The 22627-nt window shown below is 31.2% G+C and overlaps 4 protein-coding genes and 1 pseudogene across 4 annotated transcripts; all 5 read left to right on the forward strand.

The window, feature by feature from the left end:
* The first annotated feature begins 984 nt into the window (after positions 1–984).
* On the forward strand, positions 985–4875 carry LOC111633823 (melanopsin-B-like). Its single transcript, XM_023378458.1, has 3 exons — positions 985–2111; positions 3189–3217; positions 3539–4875. The coding sequence occupies exons 1-3, from the start codon at positions 998–1000 to the stop codon at positions 4712–4714; spliced, it is 2319 nt and encodes a 772-aa protein (XP_023234226.1). The 5' UTR covers positions 985–997; the 3' UTR covers positions 4715–4875.
* Positions 4876–5152: 277 nt separating this feature from the next.
* LOC111633817 (G-protein coupled receptor moody-like) lies at positions 5153–6565 on the forward strand. The gene has a single exon (XM_023378454.1). The coding sequence runs from the start codon at positions 5342–5344 to the stop codon at positions 6497–6499; it is 1158 nt and encodes a 385-aa protein (XP_023234222.1). The 5' UTR covers positions 5153–5341; the 3' UTR covers positions 6500–6565.
* Positions 6566–8406: 1841 nt separating this feature from the next.
* Positions 8407–11646, forward strand: LOC111633818 (G-protein coupled receptor moody-like). Its single transcript, XM_023378455.1, has one exon. It carries the CDS (start codon positions 8523–8525, stop codon positions 9585–9587), a length of 1065 nt encoding a protein of 354 aa, XP_023234223.1. The 5' UTR covers positions 8407–8522; the 3' UTR covers positions 9588–11646.
* Positions 11060–13046, forward strand: LOC111633824 (annotated as a pseudogene).
* A 738-nt stretch (positions 13047–13784) lies between these two features.
* On the forward strand, positions 13785–19916 carry LOC111633825 (exonuclease 3'-5' domain-containing protein 2-like). Its single transcript, XM_023378460.1, has 6 exons — positions 13785–13885; positions 14109–14236; positions 18684–18844; positions 18922–19047; positions 19143–19254; positions 19860–19916. Exons 1-6 carry the CDS (start codon positions 13831–13833, stop codon positions 19914–19916), a joined length of 639 nt encoding a protein of 212 aa, XP_023234228.1. The 5' UTR covers positions 13785–13830.
* The last annotated feature ends 2711 nt before the right edge of the window (positions 19917–22627 follow it).

Below are 22627 nucleotides of genomic sequence, written 5' to 3' on the forward strand. Positions count from 1 at the left end.
TAACTATTTTGTGTCTCTACACAAAATAGTTAACAGTACAAACATCATGTGTGTTTGTTTGTGTGTTTATTATGTTCATGCATGTATGCACTCTCTTTCTCCTTGACGTTCCTTATTACTAAAGATCAATTCTTGAGATTAAACTTTATTAAACTGATACATAACAATAATAAAAGTATTGCAATAATTTAAAAACCAGCATGCTCTATTTCCTTAAAGTGAAATTAAAATGTGTAGTACGTCTTTATACACATACGTATATATGTGTAAAGCATATTATGTAGATTCCATGGCCTTCATGCAACAACGTAGAATATACTGTAGAATCGTTGTTGCATGAAGGCCATAAGATCTACATAATAAGTGAATCCGCTTCATACTGTAAACACGTTTTATTGAGTTAAGGTATAATAAGAGATATATAGCTTAATAATTTTAAACTAAACATTATTTAATGAAGTTTAAGTCGATTGTCTACTCGCCGTGCTAGACGTAGCGATCACTTTTATCGACCGATCAAAATCGTCCGTTTCTTTACAATATTATTCGAAACTGCTTACATAATCATTATTTTTATAAAATAAATAATAATTTTAAACTAAACACAAAAAAATGAAGTTTAAGTCGATTGTCTACTCGCCGTGCTAGACGTAGCGATCACTTTTATCNTTTAATATAATATAAAATTATAAAACTTTAGCTTTATAGTTTCGACGTTGTTTCGACTTACGTAACATCGAATGTATAGTGTATACAATTGATAAGACAGACTGTAGATGTGTGTAATAGTTGTAATCAATTGAATAAATAGCGAATATTTAAAATAATAATGAAATAAGTAAATAATTTCGTTTAATTTTTTCGAAAATTCCACTTGGATTTTCCCTTGTGACTAACCATTTTTAGTTTCAGGAAACGTGATAACATTCTGATCTTAACGCAACTTCCGTTCGATGCATTTCCTCCATTGTTTTTTTATTTAAATTCACTTTAAAACATGAAGGAATCGCTAGAGATGTCAAATTCTTCTGAAAGTGTAGATTTTATTAACTTTACATCATTTACAAAAGATTTAAATTTAACGAACGATAGTTATGTCGGTAACGTAACGACGACTGTTACACTTTTCGAAACGTATTCAAAGGAGTTACTTTACTTCGCAGCAGCTACTTGTATTGTGTTCGTCTTCATTGGAGTGCCTGGAAACTTCGTGACCATCGTCGCTCTACTTAAAAGCCCTCGATTGAGAAATGCAACATCAGCATTCATTATTAATCTTTGTGTAGCTGATGGATTATATTGCGCTTTCACTCTCCCACTCGCAGCATCAACTTTCATTCACAGAGCGTGGATCTATAGCGACTTTCTTTGTATGATTTTCCCTCTGTTTCGTTACTCAAATGCTGCTGTTTCTCTTTTCACGGTTATTGCCATTACGGTCAACAGATACGTCATCATCGTCCACCCAAAAAGCTACACGAAGATCTATACTAAGGTGAGCATTTCTGTCATCATCGCATTTATCTGGTTGATATCCTTTGCATTGATGACACCCACTGCTCTTGGAGTTTGGGGAAAATTCGCTTTCGATCCCGAAGTGGGGACGTGTACCGTAGTGAAAGTCAATGGAAAATCGTCGAAAACTTTTATTTACATCATAGCATTTTTTATACCTAGTTTGGCTTTCGTGTTCTGTTACTCGAGAATATTCTGGATCGTCAGAAAGTCGGAAAGAAAATTAAAAGCCGGGCGTGGGTTAAAGACGGAAAAGAAGGGCATGAACTTTAAACTAAATTGTTTTGGAAAGAAGGCAGAAAAATCGGAAAACGAAAGAAAGAAGAAACAATCGAAAGACTTAAAACTGTTAAAAGTGATTCTGGTAATATTTTTAGCTTTCGTCGTCTGTTATTTTCCTGTTATATTTGTTAAAATATTCAAAAAGGAGAAGAATCTTCCAGCATTGAACATCTTGGGATATCTTGGTGCATATTGCACCGCATTTATTAATCCTATCATTTATGTCATCATGAGCAGAGAATACAGAAGAGCTTACAAAGAATTATTCATCTGTGTCAATAAAGTTAATAGTGTTGCAGAGACACGCACTACACGTTCATAAATTACATTTCTTAATATTTTTAATGCACAAATGTATAATTTAACAAATGATATTAGTTATGTGTATTTTTTATAAGTAGCTTAAGATGACTTCTATATGATATTTTTATAGTGTAAATATATATAATAAAAATATCTTCTATAAATCCAATAAGTTGTGAATATATTTTTAAAAACACGCATTTACACACAACACGTGATTAAATTCTTCATTTGGTTTTGTTTATTGTCAAGCAAATGCTATCGTTTTAAATATAATATAGATTGTTTATTAAAATAACAATTCTACGTAAAACGACACGTGTTTCAACGGTCAAAGTTCTCTAAAATGATATTTTGTATATAGGAGATAATCACTAGAAAATTATCAGCTTTCAAGATACAAATTCGAGTAGGAGTGTCCAATTAAACAGGTGATTGAATGTACAGAAAATGAATAGGAAAATACTAAAGAGGAGGTAAGCGTATACGTGATTTTGGTGATGGTTTAGGGAAAAATAACAAATCTGCTGTGCGCATAGGAATTTTTAAAGGCGCTCTTAACGGCTTTAGACAAAGGAAAAATTGTTCCGTGAGTTCGTAATTTCAGCTTAAAATCGGCATAAAAACCCCATCGCATATCATTCACTCCCTTTCAAGCACAGATAACCGCGTGTAATTAGCATAAAAATACTGTAAATTCGTATTACATATGATCTGCTAATGTAGTCGATTCTCCCAATATTCCAGTATTATGCTGCCAAATACTGGACCAAGACCAGGCATTACTACTATTGTCTGAGATCCTAAGTATACAAGGCTCTATTCAAGAGTCTATGTTGCTTATATCTAAAATTTGCTTATACAATGAAACCTGTAAAATGACAGGAATATTAAAAAATTATCGTTTTTTTGAGGCATTTAAAATGAAAAAGTTCCCGAAAAAATGGCCGCCGTTTGAAAGTGGCCGTTACTGTAGGTTCGATCGTATTTAGTTATTAAAGAACATGAAAACTTATCGTAATTTATGAAACCAATACTTCAAACAAAAATATAAAATAAAAATAACAAAATGTATATTAATTTTTTAGTGCGTGAATTTACCTTGTATTCTTCTAATGTATTCTCTCAATAGTCTATTATACCCTCATTCTGCTCTCCAAATATTCTTTATTATGTTCCCAATGTATTCTCCCAATTATTTTTCCAATGTATTCTGCTTAACTGCATGCACTAGCAATCTAAATGGCTTTTATCAAGAAATGTGTAGAAAACAGAGAGGCATTCAGATATTCTATTTTATATAAATTATATAGACATGTATTTGTGATGAAAATCTGTGTAATTATTTCGTAACCTATTTTTAAGAATATCCTAAGGAAATTCCATTTCTAAACGTGTCTGATTCCTGGTAGGGTGTTAATATTATGAGTAACTGCAGATATCAAACGGAAGTTTGATATATTTCCTTCAATCTTGTTCTAATTCACTTTCCAGCATGAACGACTCGCTAGAGATGTCAAATTGGAATCAAGGCACACATTTTATTAATGTTACTGTGTTTATAAATGACTCGGTTATAACAAACGACAGTTCTGTCAGTAACGTAACAACTGTTCCGCTTTTCGAAACGTATCCAAAGGAGTTACTGTACTTCGCAGCGATTTCCTGTATTGTATTCGTCTTCATTGGAGTACCTGGAAACTTCGTGACCATCGTAGCCTTACTTAAAAGTCCTCGATTGAGAAATGTCACCTCGGTATTTATCATCAATTTGTGCGTGGCCGATGGCCTATTTTGTATTTTTAGTCTTCCGCTCGCAGCGTCCATGTTCATACACAAGATGTGGATCTACAGTGACTTCCTTTGTATGATTTTCCCTCTGCTTCGTTACTCAAACGCTGCCGTTTCTCTCTTCACCATTATTGCCATTACGGTCAACAGATACGTCATCATCGTCCACCCCAAAAGCTACACGAAGATCTATACTAAGGTGAGCATTTCAGTTATCATCGCGTTTATCTGGTTGGTATCTTTTGCATTGCTGACACCCACTGCCTTCGGAATTTGGGGAAAATACGCATTTAGTCCCGAAGTGGGGACGTGTACAGTGGTGAAAGTTAACGGAAAGTCGTCAAAAACTTTTATTCACACCTTGGCATTTGTTATACCAAGTTTCACTTTCATCTTTTGTTACTCCAGGATATTCTGGATCGTCAGAAAATCGGAAAGAAAATTAAAAATCGGGCATGGATTAAAGAAGGAAGAGAAGAGCGTGAACTTTAGAATAAAATGTTTCGGGAAGAAAGCGGAAAAATCGGAAAGCGAAAGAAAGCAGAAACAATCTAAAGATTTAAAACTGCTAAAGGTGATTCTAGTGATATTTTTAGCTTTCATCCTCTGTTATTCTCCTGTTACATTTGTTAAAATCTTTAAAAAAGAGAAGAGCATGCCTATTTTGAATATCATAGGCTACCTTGGTGGTTATTGCACCGCTTGTATCAATCCTATCATTTATGTCATTATGAGCAGAGAATACAGAAGAGCTTATAAAGAAATATTCATCTGTAATAATAAAGTTAATAGTGTTGCAGAGACACGCACTACAAGCTTATAAACTACATTTTTTAAGCGTTTGTTCATATGCAGTATTTACATTTTGCATTAAACTATACAATTAAATACATTATATGTATGCATATATGCATCCTATAATAAGTAGTATTATATTGTTATAATGCAAATATGTGAAAAGGATAATTACACGCCTTTTAATAAATTAACAGATTTGTAAATAAATTTATTTAATAAAATATTTTATATAAAATTAATATAATTTAATCGATAAAAGGGGGAAATTTCCGGAATATGCNGGTGTTTCTATTTTTCTGGCATGACAATGTATATACGTAATTGTGATAAAACGCTGTATATTCATTTTACAGCATATTTAATCGATTTAAAAATGTGCTGATGCACACATACTCAGCACATTCTTAAAAAGAATACGTTGACAAAACTAACGCACATTAGCAGCTGTTTTTAACATATTCGTTGTTAATAATAGTATAATATTTAAATTTACGTCAAATTTTTAATAATTTACTAAATGTTACAATCCAAAGTGTCCTTTGTTATTTCACGGTCTGAAAGTCATGCTCGTTCCTCTCTCTCTCTAAATGTCTCCTGTTTCCAGTAATGTCTTAAACTTATAGATAAAGTGCAAATATCAAACGGAAGTTTGATGTATTTCCTTCAACGTTTTTCTGATTCACTTTCCAGCATGAACGGCTCGCTAGAGATGTCAAATTGGAATCAAAGTACAGATTTTACTAATGTTACTCTGTTTATAAATGATTCTGTTTTAACGAACGACAGTTCTGTCAGTAACGTAACAACTGTTCCGCTTTTCGAAACGTATCCAAAGGAGTTACTGTACTTCGCAGCAGCTGCTTGTATTGTGTTCGTCTTTATTGGAGTGCCAGGAAACTTCGTGACCATCGTAGCCTTACTTAAAAGTCCTCGATTGAGAAATGTCACCTCGGCATTTATCATCAATTTGTGCGTGGCAGATGGACTATTTTGTATTTTTAGTCTTCCGCTCGCAGCGTCCATGTTCATACACAAGACGTGGATCTACAGCGACTTTCTTTGTATGATTTTCCCTCTATTTCGTTCCTCAAATGCTGCTGTTTCTCTCTTCACCATTATTGCCATTACAATCAACAGATACGTCATCATCGTCCATCCCAAAAGCTACACGAAGATCTATACTAAGATGAACATTTCTGTTATCATCGCGTTTATATGGTTGGTATCCTTTGCATTGATGACACCCACTGCTCTTGGAATTTGGGGAAAATACGCTTTTAATCCCGAAGTGGGGACGTGTACGGTGGTGAAAGTTAACGGAAAATCGTCGAAAACTTTTATTCACATCTTGGCATTTGTTATTCCATGTTTCATTTTTGTGTTTTGTTACTCCAGGATATTCTGGATCGTCAGAAAATCGAAAAGAAAATTAAAAATCGGGCATGAATTAAAGAAAGAAGAGAAGAGTGTGAACCTTAAATTAAAATGTTGTGGAAAGAAAGCGGAAAAATCGGAAAGAGAAAAAAAGCAAAAGCAATCTAAAGATTTAAAAGTGTTAAAAGTGATTCTGGTGATATTTTTAGCATTCGTGTTCTGTTATACTCCCATTATTTTTGTGAAAATCTTTAAAAAGGAGAAGAGCCTCCCCGCATTGAACATCTTAGGCTATCTTGGAGGTTATAGCACCGCTTGCATCAATCCTATTATTTACGTCATTACGAGCAGAGAATACAGAAGAGCTTATAAAGAATTATTCGTCTGTAATAAAACAGTTCACAGCGTTACAGAGACACGCAATACAAGTTTATAAATCAGCCTACATTTTTAAATGTTCTTTAATATTTTTAATGAAAAAATTATTTTATTTAATTTGAAAAATGACATTAATACTTATTTTATTTTTATGTATGTATAACGTTTTAAAATATTTTTTCATACATTTTAGTTTAAAAATATTCAGTTATTAATTGAATAAATAATGTATAATAATTATTTACGGTATATAAGTAGCCTGTAATAAATATTTAATGTTGTATTGTTATAATGTATATACTGTATGTAAAAAGTAATTATTAATCTTTTCAAGTAATTTGTAAATAAACTTGTTTAATAATCATTAAAATATTTACGTAATCTGATTATCGATAAAAGACAGTGTTAAATTACTGTTTCCGTCTGTTGAATCATTCAATGGTGATTAATGGTGGTCTCATTTGACTTAACGTTAAGTATTAGTAATTATTATAAAATATACTCATTGAGAAAAAATTTCGCACAAAGAAAAGAGTGTCAGTCGGTCTTAAGTGATTACAGTATCACAGCAAAGCAACAATTTTGTACAGAGTGACGGTACAATTTAAAAAAAAACCTTTCGTACCATTTAGGACATTCTCTTTCCTGAATACAGGCGGTGTCATAGTAGAATGTGGAGGCATATAGATATCATCCTGCTACAGATTTCCCACAGAAGTTGCTACTGCAACTCCACTATTAGTCGAATTTGACGTTTTATTTGGTCCCATAAATGCTCAATGATAACAAATGTAGAGTCTGGACAGGCCGAAAAGGGTGTAACGTGTAGGACACTTTTTTGGAAAAATCTGTGTGCGAAAATTATCTTGCTGGAAAATTGCTGTTTGCAGTCATATCATGAATGACAATACACGAGGGCGTAGGATTTCTTGAATATACATCCTGATAATATTAGGGATGATCTAGTCGTACGAAATATAGTAAAACCTCGGGTTTTGAACTTAATTTGTCCCTAAAAGTTGTTCGAAAACGGATTTGTTACTAAAGACAATACATTGCCAGTCGGTAGTAATCCACACATTTATAAAATAGCATTACAGTACTGCAAAAAGACGACAATGCTAATGACAGGAATCGCATGCCAAAAGGGTTCTGTAGCGAGATTTGTACCTGTCTCTAAATGGCGAGGAAAAAACACTGTTGCAGCTGTTAATGCCTGCCTCAAAAGCTGATTATCTCTCTTGATAGGCTGTCTGGACTTACAGCGCTCGCTCGCTGCATGTGTGCCCTAACATATTCACAGCCCTAACTGCCCACAATCAAGTCAGAACGATCAGACGATGGTCAATTTGAATGGCCATCCTGTTTCTTTCAGCACGATGATGAGACCTTTCCCAAACTCCGTCAGCTGTATGTAACGTTTTTTCTGTGTCGTATAGACATTCCAACGTTCGAAGATCACTATAACAACATGTATACTGAAAATTCTGAACACAGAACCTCTGAGAAGCTATCAGTAAGATGCTTGGTTAGCGATTTTAACAGATAAGTTCTGTTTTACGATCTTACAATCGCCAATATGAGCCTTATATATGTATTTACACTTACTATGATCTTAAGGAAAACATATAAATACTTTCTCTCCATCAAATAACGATAAACACATATTGTGTTTGAGAATCATCGAGGCCTCTCATAACTTAAAACCCTAAACTTTAGCTCGTTTCAGGTTTTGCTGTAAATTTTTATAAATATAGGCTTACTATATAGAAACAAAAGAAAAATGTACAACAGATCTCGCTTTAAACCTCAACCGTCGTAAAGCGAACCTTTTATATTTCCCTTAAGTTCGATGTCAAACAGGATGATTAATTAATTAATTAACAATTTAATAATATTAATTTGATCATTTACTTTTCAATAAAATTAATTTATTTTATAAATCTTTTCGTTGTTTTGAAACTTCCTTCCTTTATCAGAATTTTTATGTCTTTCACGTAACATTATTATTCAGCAAACGTTACTACATCCGTTAAACACAGTTCCTCTCATATATTTTCATTTTCATTTAAGTTTCTAACATGAACTACTCGCAAGACTCCTCGAGTAACAATTATAATTTGAGTAATAGTACTATCGTTATTAATCTCTTCGATAAATATCCTCCTGAGTTACTGTACTTTGCAGCAGCTTGTTGCAGCTGCTTCGTTGTTATTGGAGTGCCTGGGAATATCATCACTATTATCGCTCTTCTCAAAAGTCCTCGATTGAGGAATGCAACGTCAGCATTCATCATCAATCTATGCGCTGCCGATGGATTTTACTGTGCCTTCACTCTTCCACTTGCTACCTCCACATTTATACACATGACATGGATATATGACAACTATCTCTGCATGATTTATCCGTTGATACGTTACTCTAATGCTACAGTATCTGTTTTGACAATTATGGCCATTACCATTAACAGATACGTTATCATCGTCCATCCGAAAATTTACTCTAGGATCTATACTAAAATTAGCATTTCTATCAGCATTGTCTGCATCTGGTTGGTATCTTTTCTCCTTTTGGTGCCCACAGCTCTCGGTATTTGGGGAAAATTCGCATTTAATCCCCAAGTGGGCACTTGTACCATGGTTAATGTGAATGGTAAATCTTCCAAAAACTTTCTTTTTTTTATGGCATTTTGTGCACCCACTTTGGTGTTTGCATTCTGTTATTCGAGGATTTATTGGGTCGTCAGAAAATCGGAAAAAAGTTTGCAGGCGAGAAGAAAAATAATAAAAGAAGAAGAGAGAAGCATCTGCAGCAAATTAAATTGCTGTAGAACAGAGAAGAAAACTTCAAAAATTCAGGAAAACCGGAAAACTTCGAAAGATTTAAAACTGTTGAAGGTAATTCTGGTGATATTTTTGGCTTTTATCTTCTGTTACGTTCCTTTGATAATAGTTAAAATCTTTAGAAAAGAAGAAAGTTTACCTATTTTGAACATTATAGGATACATTGGATACTTTTTTACCGGTTGTGTTAATCCTATTATTTATGTCATCATGAGCAGTGAATATAGAAAAGCATACAAGGAACTATTCATTTGTTCTGAAAAGACTAGAAGAAATAGAGCAGCACATATGAGTCACTTATAAAATAATCTATAATTTATACAATATTCTATATATTTGATAAAAGTCGAGTGATAAATTCTTTCTAATAAGATTTATAAAGATGAAAGCGAATGTAATGGTATCAGATTATCTTGTTTCTTGCTTTCTAGTTTCTCGCTCTCGATAAAATTGCCATACAATAGCCTGAATTCTTCTTTTTCTTTCAAGGTGTAAAATTAAAATGGTCAGAAGACGACGTTCAATACCTTTATTTCGAATAGTTTTAAATCGCTTATTCTATATTTCTGATTACTCGGTAACGGACTTGTGAATTAATAAATCTCTCGCGAAAGAAATTTTAATCGTTTTTCTTCTCTCCCCTAAACGCTGAAGAAGTTATGTTTGAATACTTCAAACACCAGAAATGAGTAAGAAACTAATGCACAAGCGCAGTATAAAGCAAAAACCCTCAAACCGCGATAAAAATCAGTGTCAGATATCTGAGAGAGCGAGATTTTTTGTCCCGCGACTAAGCGATTCCATTTCGCGCGATGGTTTCGCTTTCCGAGAGCAATGGTCATCTCATTGGAATCTATCAAAACTCGTGAAAGCCTTTATAAGCTCATGCCTGATATAAAGGCTATCTTGTTACCTACGGGACGGAAATTTAAAAGGAAATCATAATTAAAGTAGCTCTATTTAACGATGTCTTGAAGAAAATTCTGCAATCCTAACCTAACCAAATTTACCATGTTGATATTCCAGAACATGCACAGAACCAATCCACGAAGGAAAGTTCAGTTCAAATACTCACTACTACGGGATATGTGGTGCTGAGAACGGCAAAAAAAACTTCATAAATTGTCCTTAATTAAACAGGCGTGCATCATGCATACGATACTCTTTTGTCGCTCACACCGTCACATATTTCGTATTGGTGAGTTTGCATGTAATAGAATGACTAAAACCTACATTAGAGGAAAAACCAAATTAAAACGTCAGCAAACCTGTATTTACCTTGTACTACTATGGATAAATTCACTAGACTGTGGATGAATAATCAACTCTTAGGTATTGTATTGTGTATACATACGTATAAATACGTTTGCCACATTCAAATCTTTTCCCTGAACTTAATTGATTTTTTTCTTAATTTATTTACGAAGCTAAGGAGCTCGGGGGACCGACCCCTCCCCGGTTACGCTAATGGAAATCTCTTCCGCTATGTCTTGCAATCACTCATGTGTTGCGTTACTTTATCCCATTAATTAAACCATATTGAAACCAAACTAAAAAATTGTTTGTTACAATGTTATTTTTCAATTGTAATTAAATAATTTTTGAAATCTAATACTGTATCTATACATCACCAACTCCGCGCAAACCGCATTTTATCGGTAGAATTTTTGAATTGAAATTTCTCTTAAAACAATCCGCCATTTTTGACGAATTTAACAGTTGTTTTAATATAAAATTGTAACTTAGAATTTTATAGTTGAGATTCTTTTGGCAGGATGCATCTTTCCGAAATTTCCAAATTTGTGTATAGAAAATTTCCTCATAAGTAATTTCCGTTTAGTAACAACTGGAAACAAACCTTCATATTTCACTACATTGTATAATTATAATAAATAAAATTGATACTGAATGCTAATATTCGTTTCTAAGCTCGAATTCGCGTAGACACACCGACAGACAAACAATATTTATTTTACTTACTGTTAATTTATCGTTTCTTTATTTAATAATTCTTCGAAGGATTCCAAATTCCCTCTTCGAAACTTCCAATTAATCAGCATTAATGAATCATAAAACGAAGGTTGTTACACCCGTTAAATATTTCCTTCTAAATTTTATTACATTCATTTGTTCTTCAACGTGAATTACAAACAAGCTTCCAGTGATAATTATAATTTCACTAACACCACTGTTATCTCTTTTTTCGATACGTATCCTCCTGAGTTACTGTACTTTGCAGCATCTTCTTCGTTGTTATTGGATCTTTACTGTACTTTGCTTGTTGCATCTTCTTCGTTGTTATTGGAGTCTTAGGAAACATCATCACTATCATCGCTCTGCTCAAAATTCGTCGACTGAGGGATGCCACCACAGCATTCATCATCAACCTATGCACTGCCGATGGATTATATTGTGTCTTCACCATTCCACTAGTTACCTCCATATTCATATACCGAACATGGACGTACTACAGTTTTTTATGCATGATCTATCCGTTAATACGTTACTCCAACTCTATAGTATCTGTTTTGACCATAATCGCCATTACCATTAACATATATATCATCATCATCTATCCTAAAAGTTACTCCAAGTTCTACTCTGAGATCAGTATTTCTATCATAATCTCCTGCATCTGGTTGGTGTTTTTCTCGTTTGGATGCCCACGGGTCTCGGTGTTTGGATAAAATTCGAATTTAATTCCGAAATAGGCACATGTACTGTACCATGATTGATGTGAATGGTAAATCTTTCAGAAATTTTCTTTTCATCATTACAATCGGTATACTTGCTTTTCCTACTTTGGTAATTGCTTTCTGTTACTCGAAGATATTCTGGATCGTCAGAAAATTTCAGAAGAATTTCAGGTATGGTCAGCAACCGATTAAGAAAGATGATAAAACATCTTGTAATATCTTGAACTGTTTCCAAGTAAACATAGAAACATTAGAAATTGAAGTAAAGCTGAAATCATCGAGTAATTTGAAACTGTTGAAGATAATTATTGTGATTTATTTAACTTTCCTCTTCTGTTACTTTCCACTGCTAAGTGTTAATTTTTTAAAATACACAAAATTCCACCTGTTTTAAATATTATATACTGCATTGGTTACTTCCTTACCGGTTGTATTAACCCCATAATTTATGCTATCATGGATACCGAATACAGGAAAGCATACAAAGATTTCTTTAGTTGTAATAAAACGACAAACATTAATTCCGAAGCAATAGTCATTCGCTTATAGATTGGTTTAACGAGCTATATTTTAACCCGTTTGTATATTAAATTTAAGCGATTTCGTGTTTCTTTAATAAAAATTATTGGAAATTCATCATCTTGTGAACGTTATTTCTACTTTGCATAATTCAATAACACGTGTAATCAATTGTAAAACGAAAATTAGTGAAATAATTATTAATTTATTTGTATTGTCCATGATTTATTATTTCCAAATTATAATAAAGATTGAATATGACTTCGATTGATGCTAATTTTAATATTGAATATTGAACGACTATCTAAACCACACGAGAAACTTTGAACGATGATCCGAACCCAACCGAACAGTCAAATCTCGGTTTTCGAACCACTTCACAAACAGAATTTTTAACGCCATATTTGCTCCGGTTTCCGTACCATAACTCGATTTAAGAACAAGCAACTCGGCAGAGCAGGCCGAAGAAGGTCAACTTCCTATACTTCCTATGTTAAGGAAACTCGAAGGCCCGACCAATCAGCGACAGGAATGCCAATTCAGAAGTTAGTGCCGCTGAGATTCGCATGGTGTCATTAAACGTCACAACACAATCATCGATGATGACGTTGTTATTTAAATTAATTTTCAATGCACATGAGGGAAAGATACTTGTTGGTTCAAATCAATTCTTGTTGGTTTGTCCTTTATACAATTCTTTATTCTTAAATCGATCTGGACCAAAGTTTATATCAGTATTACTTAGACTCTGGAATCGACACTAAGCTATGTATTACCCTAAAATATAAGGGTAATACATAAATTAAGCATCTTTAAATGTAACACCATCTGTTGGAAAAATAATAAATAAATGCTAATTGTTGGTTTGTTGATAATACATTGTTGATTTTTGCATTATTGATAATAAAGTGTTGGTTTTTTTTCATTGTTGATAATGGATTGTTGGTTTGACTGCCGACAACTGCCGAATAGCTAAATGTCTGCCTAAAGGTAGAGGAGAAGGTGGTATTATGGAACCCCAATTACATTTTAGTGAATTGTAAACAAGGTATATGATAACTACACCCACATTTTTTGTGCAAAAAGTACTTGTAACTATTAAACTAAATGTTCCTAATTGGATTTTTCGTTAGTGTAACTATAAGTATGGTTTTTGAAGGCTTTTGTACAAAGAGGCAGAAAGTAAACTTAGAGAAAATCGGGTGGTAATATGGAACCTTACTGTATATTTTCAAAAAATGCTTTAATGTAGCCAAAAACAAATAGGAAANGTTTTTATCCGCGAGGGGGTGTTTGTTTGTTTGAAAACGTGGTTAGAAAAGCACGTGTTTATGTTTTCTTGGAAGAAACTCGCCTTTTCTCTTAGTACAGCTACAGCTGTTATAGGTTTGATTTATTATCGTTAAAATTAATAAACTTTTCCATATTTTTTTGTTTTATAAAAGTAATTTTGAGTCTATTTTCATGAAAATTTACTTCTAACACATTTGCATTTCTTGCTAGCGACTCAATACTCACTTAACATAATGCCTGTTTTGTGTTATTAAAGTATAATTATGGCTTAGAAAATATAAAAATGTATACGACTTAATAACAAATTTAATTACAGGTGTTGTCTTGCTATATAAATTTTTTAGAAGGAAAAAGGGTTTGCATCATAAAATTTATATCTGTAGTTGCTTAGAAGATTGGGAAAAGATTGAAGATGAATTTACTTCAGCATGCATTACACAAAAAGTGATTATATTTTTAAAATTTTATTCTAATGAATTTTTACATAAAGTTAATTCTCAGAAATATAGTCTTGATAGGGCAATTTACAGCTAGTTTATATATATTTTACAGGAAATATTTATAAAACTAATTTTTAAATAAATTTATCACATTGAATATTGAAATTATATTATTATTTATCTTAAAATCTTGCTACTTATATCTTAGATTACCTTAGATTACATGAATTTTATATATAATTATTTTATAAATAATAAATGGTATATTATTGTAAGTTTATATTTACATAAAATATAATTTTTACATAATACAGATGAGTTAATGTGTACAATTTGTTTTATGGTGAGTCATACTCAGGAGGTTTGTTTATAATGATATTTAAGTATGAATCATATATTATAGCTAAATTCACTAATGATTAGCTATAAAAATGATAAAGGCACTTCAAAGAAATACGTTTATTACTACAGTAAAATCTACTTATTATTATATATTATTATATTATTAGTTATTAAAGTTATCAGAAAATAGCAAGTTCCAAAACATGTGTTAAAATAACTTTTTAAAATTCACTTATTATATTCAAAATTTGACAGGGCTTTGGAGTTGGGTAGACCAAACCTCCAATTCCAATGCCAGTTCATAGAATTTTAGATGGTCTGACTCCAACTCCAAATATGACTCAGAATTTCAGAAGGTCAAACTTTGACTCCTGCTTTTAGATAATTTAATGTATACTTTGATTATATTAATCGAGAATGGCAATTTCATCAGTACCAAGAGAATCGTCAGGCTACTTCTTAAGCATTTTTTAAGTTAATCATTCAGCATTCCTATGGAAACTGAAAATACTTATTTTTTTTCATAGAGTTTTTATTATCATTACCATTATCTTCATCTTTGACCACACATTGATACACAAAATGTTTTCCATCTGTGGTTATATCGAAGTATTCAAAAACACTAGATTTAACCAAAATCTTAGCCATTTTGTATGGTTCTTTTGACAATAAAAATTTAGAATTAGCTAACATAGAATGCATTTGAATCTAAATTTCTGCAAAGAAAATCAACAGTAGTTAGTGATATCCAAAGAAGATCATGAAGTAGCAAAATCATCATAAAATAAGATCTTGCATTACAGGAGACTCCTATAATGAAAGATAGGAGTTAATGCTGTTATTAGGAACTTAAGATAAATTAAATAGCTCAAAAAAATAGGAGTCAGTCCATTTTTACTGACTCCTACACATGTAGCAACAAATTTATTTCTAATTCCAACTCCACATTTCTGGTTATAATTATCATCATCTTCCCAAATATTCATTTTTAAGATTTCTTTTTTTATGAGCCTTAACATATAATTGGTAGCATGCAATTCTTTTCAATCTCACTAAATTTTAATTATTTTAATCATTGTTTGCTCACAGTATGATAGTCTAAATAGTTGACATTACTTTCTTTAATTATACAATACATGTTATTGGCAGTACTGTATTGCAAAAAAAAAAAATAGGCAAACAATACTGGATGAATTAATAATAATTATGATTAATAAATATTGAAGTTACACATTTCATAATTGTTCTAAAGATTCTTTAGTGTTAGTCAATAAAACCAGAATTTTCACTAATTTATATGATATAATGTTATCATTTGGTTATTGTTATTAGTACAGACAAGTCCCATAGTGATTACATTATGAGAATTCTATTATATTAATTGGTCTGCAATTTGAAAAAATTGTAGACCTGTAAATTTATCTGTCCGTCCGTCCATCTGTCTTTCCTTAATCTTGAGAATGGAGTTAGATAGATGAAATCTGAGACCAGATATAGAAACATTGGGGCAGGAGGCCTCAATTAACTATGTATAAACTTCTGATGTAAACTGGAAGTCATGTTATTGTAATTCAAAAATTTTTTCCTGAAAGATGTTAGATTGATAATCGGTATAACTCTATTGTTAAAGGAAAAGTATGGCATACAGGGAAACACACTACAATACTAATTTGAGGTGGAGAGCATATATTTTAAATTAAATAAATGGAAAATATGATAAAAAATTGCAGCCTGGCATTGTGATGATCTCACTGTAAATAACTGCTTGTTTTAAATTCTTTGTTTTTGTTTTATGAATTTAAAATTAATACAGTAAAATTTACATACTGCAGTCATTCTGGGACTTGCCTATACCAATAATAATATCCAAATGATAACATTAATATGATAAATACTGATGAGTTTTATGAAATTTGGCATTTTGAATTCCATAATGCTGTTAGACACACTGATTGTTACCATCTTTCTTGTTTCAACTGATACCTATTGTTCTAGTACAGTACATTCTAATGTAAGCTTTGTACTGATTGTTCTAAAAAGTGATGATGATCTCATCCTCATGAAAACATTTATTTTGTATTATTGAATGATCATATTTTAATTATAATATATCCAGTTTTTCAGGCCAAAACGGCAAAATGAATAATTGAAACTTTTTAACTAACTCCTTCCAACAACAATAGGATTGTGCCACACTAATCACATGTCTGACCACCGTAAGTTATGCAGTAGACTCTTGCTAATCCAGCTATTCCTTGCACAGAAGCAAGCTAGATTGCTGACTCATGAGTATATAGGACTAAAGGCAATGAACCAGATTGCCTGTTGCTCTTCCATACTGATTCTTTTTGGAGTTGTATTTTGTTATTGTGAAATTATGCACAGGGATACAATAATTGCAAGTTTGACTCTTTATTGAACGTTGCAACTTTACTATAAGGGGGACTGAAAAGTAATGTCATTTTTTCGTAAAATTAAAACAAATAATTTTATAATATATTTTTAATTTGTGTCAATGATGTAATTACCCTCATTATCAATGATCTTTTGCCACCTTGTGGGCAAATTTTCAATTCCAGATCTGTAGAACAAAGATGGTTTTTGATCAAAAAACTTGGAAATTCCATTTTTGACTTCTTCCACATTTCAAAATTTTTTACCACTCAAGAAATGTTGCAAAGACCTGAATAAATAGTAACCTGAGGGTGCGATATCAGGCAAATAAGGTGGGTGAGGTAACATCTCCATCCCAATTCTTTGATTTTATCCAGAGTCTTGCAGTGTGTGGTCTTGCATTGTCATGCTGTAGAATGACACTTTTTCTGTTAACAAGGGCTAGATACTTTTCAATCAAAGCTTGGTTTACTTGATCTAATTGTTGGCAATAAAGCCCTGCAATGGTTTGACCTGGTTCTAGCACCTCAAAATAGATTATTCTCTGGGTATTCCGCCAAACAGACAACAGTACCTTTCTGGGGTATAAGCCTGACTTTGGGGTAGCTAATGGGGTTTGATTGGGATAGAGCCATTGTCTTTTATGTTTGGGATTGTCATAAATGATCCATATCTCATCTCCAGTCACCATGTGATCAAGAAATGCTTCTGTGTTATGTTGTTGCAACAACAAATTACAGGTGATTGAAAGATTAGCTTCATTTTCTTTTGATAGTGTATGTGGAACTCTTCTCTGTTAACTTTACTAATCTGCTTCAAATGTTCTTGATGTCAACCAAGGTGTGTTAAGTTTATCTGATAACTCTTCAATCATTTGACAAGGATTCACTACCACTTTTGCCCATAAAACATTATCATCAAAAGACACTGGTCTTCCTGAACAAGGCGAATCACAAAGATCAAAATTACCCAACCTGAACCTAGCAAACCATCTTTGGCATTTACGGATATCTAATGTGACTGGATAAACATCACAAATGTTTTTATAGCTTTTGCTACATCACTACCTTTCTGAAACTCAAATAACTTGCAATGTCAAATAGCAACTCTTCTGGTTTTTGGCTTGACAGTTCAAACAGAGATGTTAAAAAAATGAAACTGATTTATAAAACAAAAGAAAAGAAGTCACTTTCAACTTGCAGAAATATCTTGTACATTCAGCATACACAATCAACTGATTAGCATTAAATAAATGTTGATATGCACAAAAACAATATTACTTTCCAGTGCTCCTTATATATGAATTTTAAAAAATAATAAACATGAATAAGAGAAAGATATATCCGATTATCAAGGGCCAGATTAGCAAGAATCTACTGTATTTATAAGGTTCTGGAAGAAAAGAATTAACCTGAAGAGGGATTCAAACCTGCAGCTCCCACTTACTGTGTGGTTGTGTTGCCAGTTATGCTACCCAGTCCTTCATCCAATCATTGCTTCCAGAATTTATTAATTTAGATATAACCATACTCGGTTACTTACAGCACTATCTGGAGGAGTTCACTCAATGCAGTGCCTATAATTCCCACTATAATCTGGCAATTGTTTGGCTTTAATATATGACTATTGGGTTTGAATGTTTTTATTTATATATGTATACCCTGCAGAAATAGAAGTGACAGCTGGCTATGACAGCATTTGTTTAACTTTTACAGGTGGTTGGTTTTGACTGCGAATGGACTTATCGAAAAGGCAACCGACAACCCATTGCACTAATGCAGATTGCCACAGCACGTGACATTTGTGTGTTGTTTCGTTTGTGTAAATTTAAAAGTGCTCCTCCTTTTAGACTATTAAGACTTTTAGCAAATCATCGGTAAATATGAAAATTAATTATAATTGTTCATTTTAACAACAAAATCTTATTTACACAATTGTTAATTTATTGTTCAGTATTTTGAAAGTAGGCATTGATATAGATGGAGATTATTCAAAGTTACTCAATGATTATGGTATATTAATTAAAGGTTGTTTAGATTTGAGATACATGATAGAACTCATTCCTGAAGCTCAACATATGTGAGTTTACTTTTGGTAAAATAATCAGATTTTAAATTAATCAAATTAATAAATTTTCTCTAAATAACAATGAAATAAATTTAATATTATTTCAGTAAAGGAAAGGGTCTTTCTGCAATTTCAGAAGCTGTTTTAGGAGAAAAATTGAACAAGAGTAGAGAAATTAGGTGTAGTAATTGGCAGAAAAACATATTGAGCAAGCAACAGGTAATTTTTAATTTTTAAAATAATAATAATAATAATAATAATAATGTTGATGTGATGTTAACTTCTAAGTCAAATGTTGAAAAGCAATCTCTAAGTAATCTCTATTACTATATAAAAGAAGAGCTTTCTACTATATAACAGAAGACAGTCTTCATAGTTCAATATTCTTCTTTATTATTCAGTTGTTCATCATTCTCTATTTAGAACAGTATACATCCTGAGTATTATCAGATCTCGTTTATCTCAGACTATTCTCCACTAAAAGGTTATTCTCTTCTACTCTTCTTTGTAGTGTTTACTTTTCCAAGAAAACAATAATAATATATATTTACTTATCTAACCACCTAAAAGGGAGTTTTTGGACTAATAAACAAATTGTTATGTCCTTCTAATCTAACTTTTTACTGACGTTCAACAATTACTCTGAAACAATTTTAATTTCCAGATATTTTATTTATGTGCATTTAAGATCTAATATTTCCGCCAATCCTGCCTCAGTCTACAGAGAATAAAAAATTGTTTTGTAAATTCACAATTAAAACATTTTTAAGACAAATATAAACAAATAAATAATTTACAATATTTATGCAAATATTTTACAATAGGTACCATCTATGACAAAGACCACACCAAGTATTCGTAATAATCTAATACCACTCTAAAGTTCCATTAAACCAATCATCCCGCATCACGTAACGTCTTTTTATTCTTATATATCCACGCGTCATCAATTATCATCCCGCTGTTTAAATTCATTAAGTTGTTATTATTTTTAATTGTTATATGTTCTTTAAATCTTCTTAAATATATATCTTTCTTTCTAAATAGGATTTTAATGTTATTTTTTATTAATTTTATAATTATTATCATTACAGTGAATGAACCAAGGTGATTGAGTATTTTTAGTCTGATTGATGCATCATGTTCTTTTATCCTTTTTTCTAACATTCTTCATGTTTCTCCAATGCCAGATATTTCCAATTTATTTTGTTTATTAATTATGCATTCTTTAAATTTATTTTTTAAGTTAGCTGCTATAAATATAGATATTTTTAAAATTATTTTTTACGGTATTAATCATAGGAAACTATAGTAAATAAATACATGTATTGAGAATAAGATTATTTCCAATATAAGTGAAGCTGTTCTCCATGGGGAGAAAAGATAAAAGCAAAACCACCGCAAACAACACCTATAGCCATGTTGGACACTCTTTGTTGTCAACATTTCAAGCAAATATAATATCTCCAGAGATATCCTTCTTTATTTTAGCTATCCCTAGATATATATATTATTTCTAATAATTGAATTCTGTAAAATAATGCAATAAAGTCGCTACAGGCTATACACGGTGTCTGTTTAAATTCTAATTTTATCTCGTATCTATAATACTTCTCAGTAGAAATTCATACACAATATAAATAAATAACTTCTAAAAAATAACTAAATAAAATGACAAATTTTACTGTAGAAATAAATATATATATATTTTTTTNACTTTTACTATGCAATCCAGATTGTGATATTGTAATATACGGATTTACATTTTTGCATGTGGTATATTTATTTATGTTAATACATGCCAGCAAAATTTTGTATGTCGAGCACAATTCTTTACAATGTATTTGCTTGTCTGTATTCCTAGATTTAATATTTAACATAATGTATTGTTGGTCACTAGTTTTTGTATAGTATTTAATTTGATTTTATTTTATCTAATTATTCTTATCATAATAGTTTCTGTATATTGTACTTTATTTTAAATTCTATATTGAACTGTATGTACATAACTTCATTGTCGCGATTACTATTCTGTTAACAGTTATTGTTCTGTATTACTTACTTGTATCTTATTTAAGTATTTTTATGTAATTAGTTCAATAGTTTCTGTGTATTTTATCCCCTAATAATTTTATATAACCTTTCTGTATTTATAATTGTATTTATTTTTAATTGTATTTATTCCTAAATATTATTTACATGTCGTGATTTTGTTTGTTAGTTATTTTACAGTATATTAATTTATTTCATCTTATATTATTATAGATATAATGTAATTTGTTCATTAGTTCTATACACTTTATTTTATCTTATATTATTATACATATAATGTAATTTGTTCACTAGTTCTGTACACTTTATTTCATTTATAATATTGTATAATTATTTCCGTATTTCATTCTTTGTATCGAATTGTATGTACATTATCACATTTTATTCTTTGTCGCAATTGTTACACCAACTAATAATTTTGTACTGTATTATATATCATTGTATTTCATTTACCTATCCTATGTAATTAGCTCTATAGTTTTGTACTTTTACTTTATCTTAACTACTACGTTATCTATTTTGTATCTCATTTCATCTTATATTATTTTGTATATATTTCCATAAATGCCAATGCAGAACACTCATGAGACTCCCTCCTTCACCAACTATCCTATCTCCCTTTTCTTTTTACATCTTCCACCCTCCTCTTACTTTCCCCTCACTCCCTCTTTTCCTCTTCTCTTTTCACACCCAGGCAATACCTATGAGTAGCCTGGGTTTTCATCTCCTTTTATGCTAAGAATGCTAAGAAGAATATAATGAACACTATTTGCACATGTGCATGACAATTTATATATAATGTCAGATATTTCCAATTTATTTTGTTTCTTTTTATTTTGTTTATTAATTATGCATTTTTAAATTTATTTTTTAAGTTAGCTGCTAATTCTATGAATGTTTTTTAAAAATCTTTTTGAATAGCTTATATAACTTAGCACATTTATTTAAAAAGAAACTATTTGACTTCCCATACTCTGACTATAGAATAACATCAACGTACAAATTAATTAATAGAATATTAAAAATAAAATTTAAACCTTTATTTAAATTAGTAAGCACAGATATAATTTCGATGAATCCCAATATAAAATAGAAAAAGATAGAAAAAACCTCCAAATACTAGATATAGACGTGTGGATCCAAAAATTAATTCAAGTAACATATTTCAGTAATTACTTTAAAATTGATGATAAATATTATCACCAAAAACATGGGATTAGTATGGTTTCAGTCATAGGACCAAAATTTGCAGAAATCTATATAAACAGAATAGACAAAAAATAGATTTTTTACCAGCTATAATTCATATAGTAAGGTTTGTAGATGATGTCTTAATGATATTCAATTCAGAAAAAATAGTTGAATTAAAAATACAAAACTTTGCAAATAATATAAATAAGAATATTCAATTTGAAATAGAACTTGAAAATAAAGGTCAATACAGGAGTTACATTTAAAAAGTATGAAAAAGATTGAACTGCATCTAAGACTATAAATAACAAATCATACTGCCCTCTTGAAATAAAAACGAACAACTTCA

Source organism: Centruroides sculpturatus, unplaced genomic scaffold (assembly GCF_000671375.1).
Source record: "Centruroides sculpturatus isolate CEXI.00-Female unplaced genomic scaffold, Cexi_2.0 scaffold742, whole genome shotgun sequence".
Classification (NCBI taxonomy): domain Eukaryota; kingdom Metazoa; phylum Arthropoda; class Arachnida; order Scorpiones; family Buthidae; genus Centruroides; species Centruroides sculpturatus.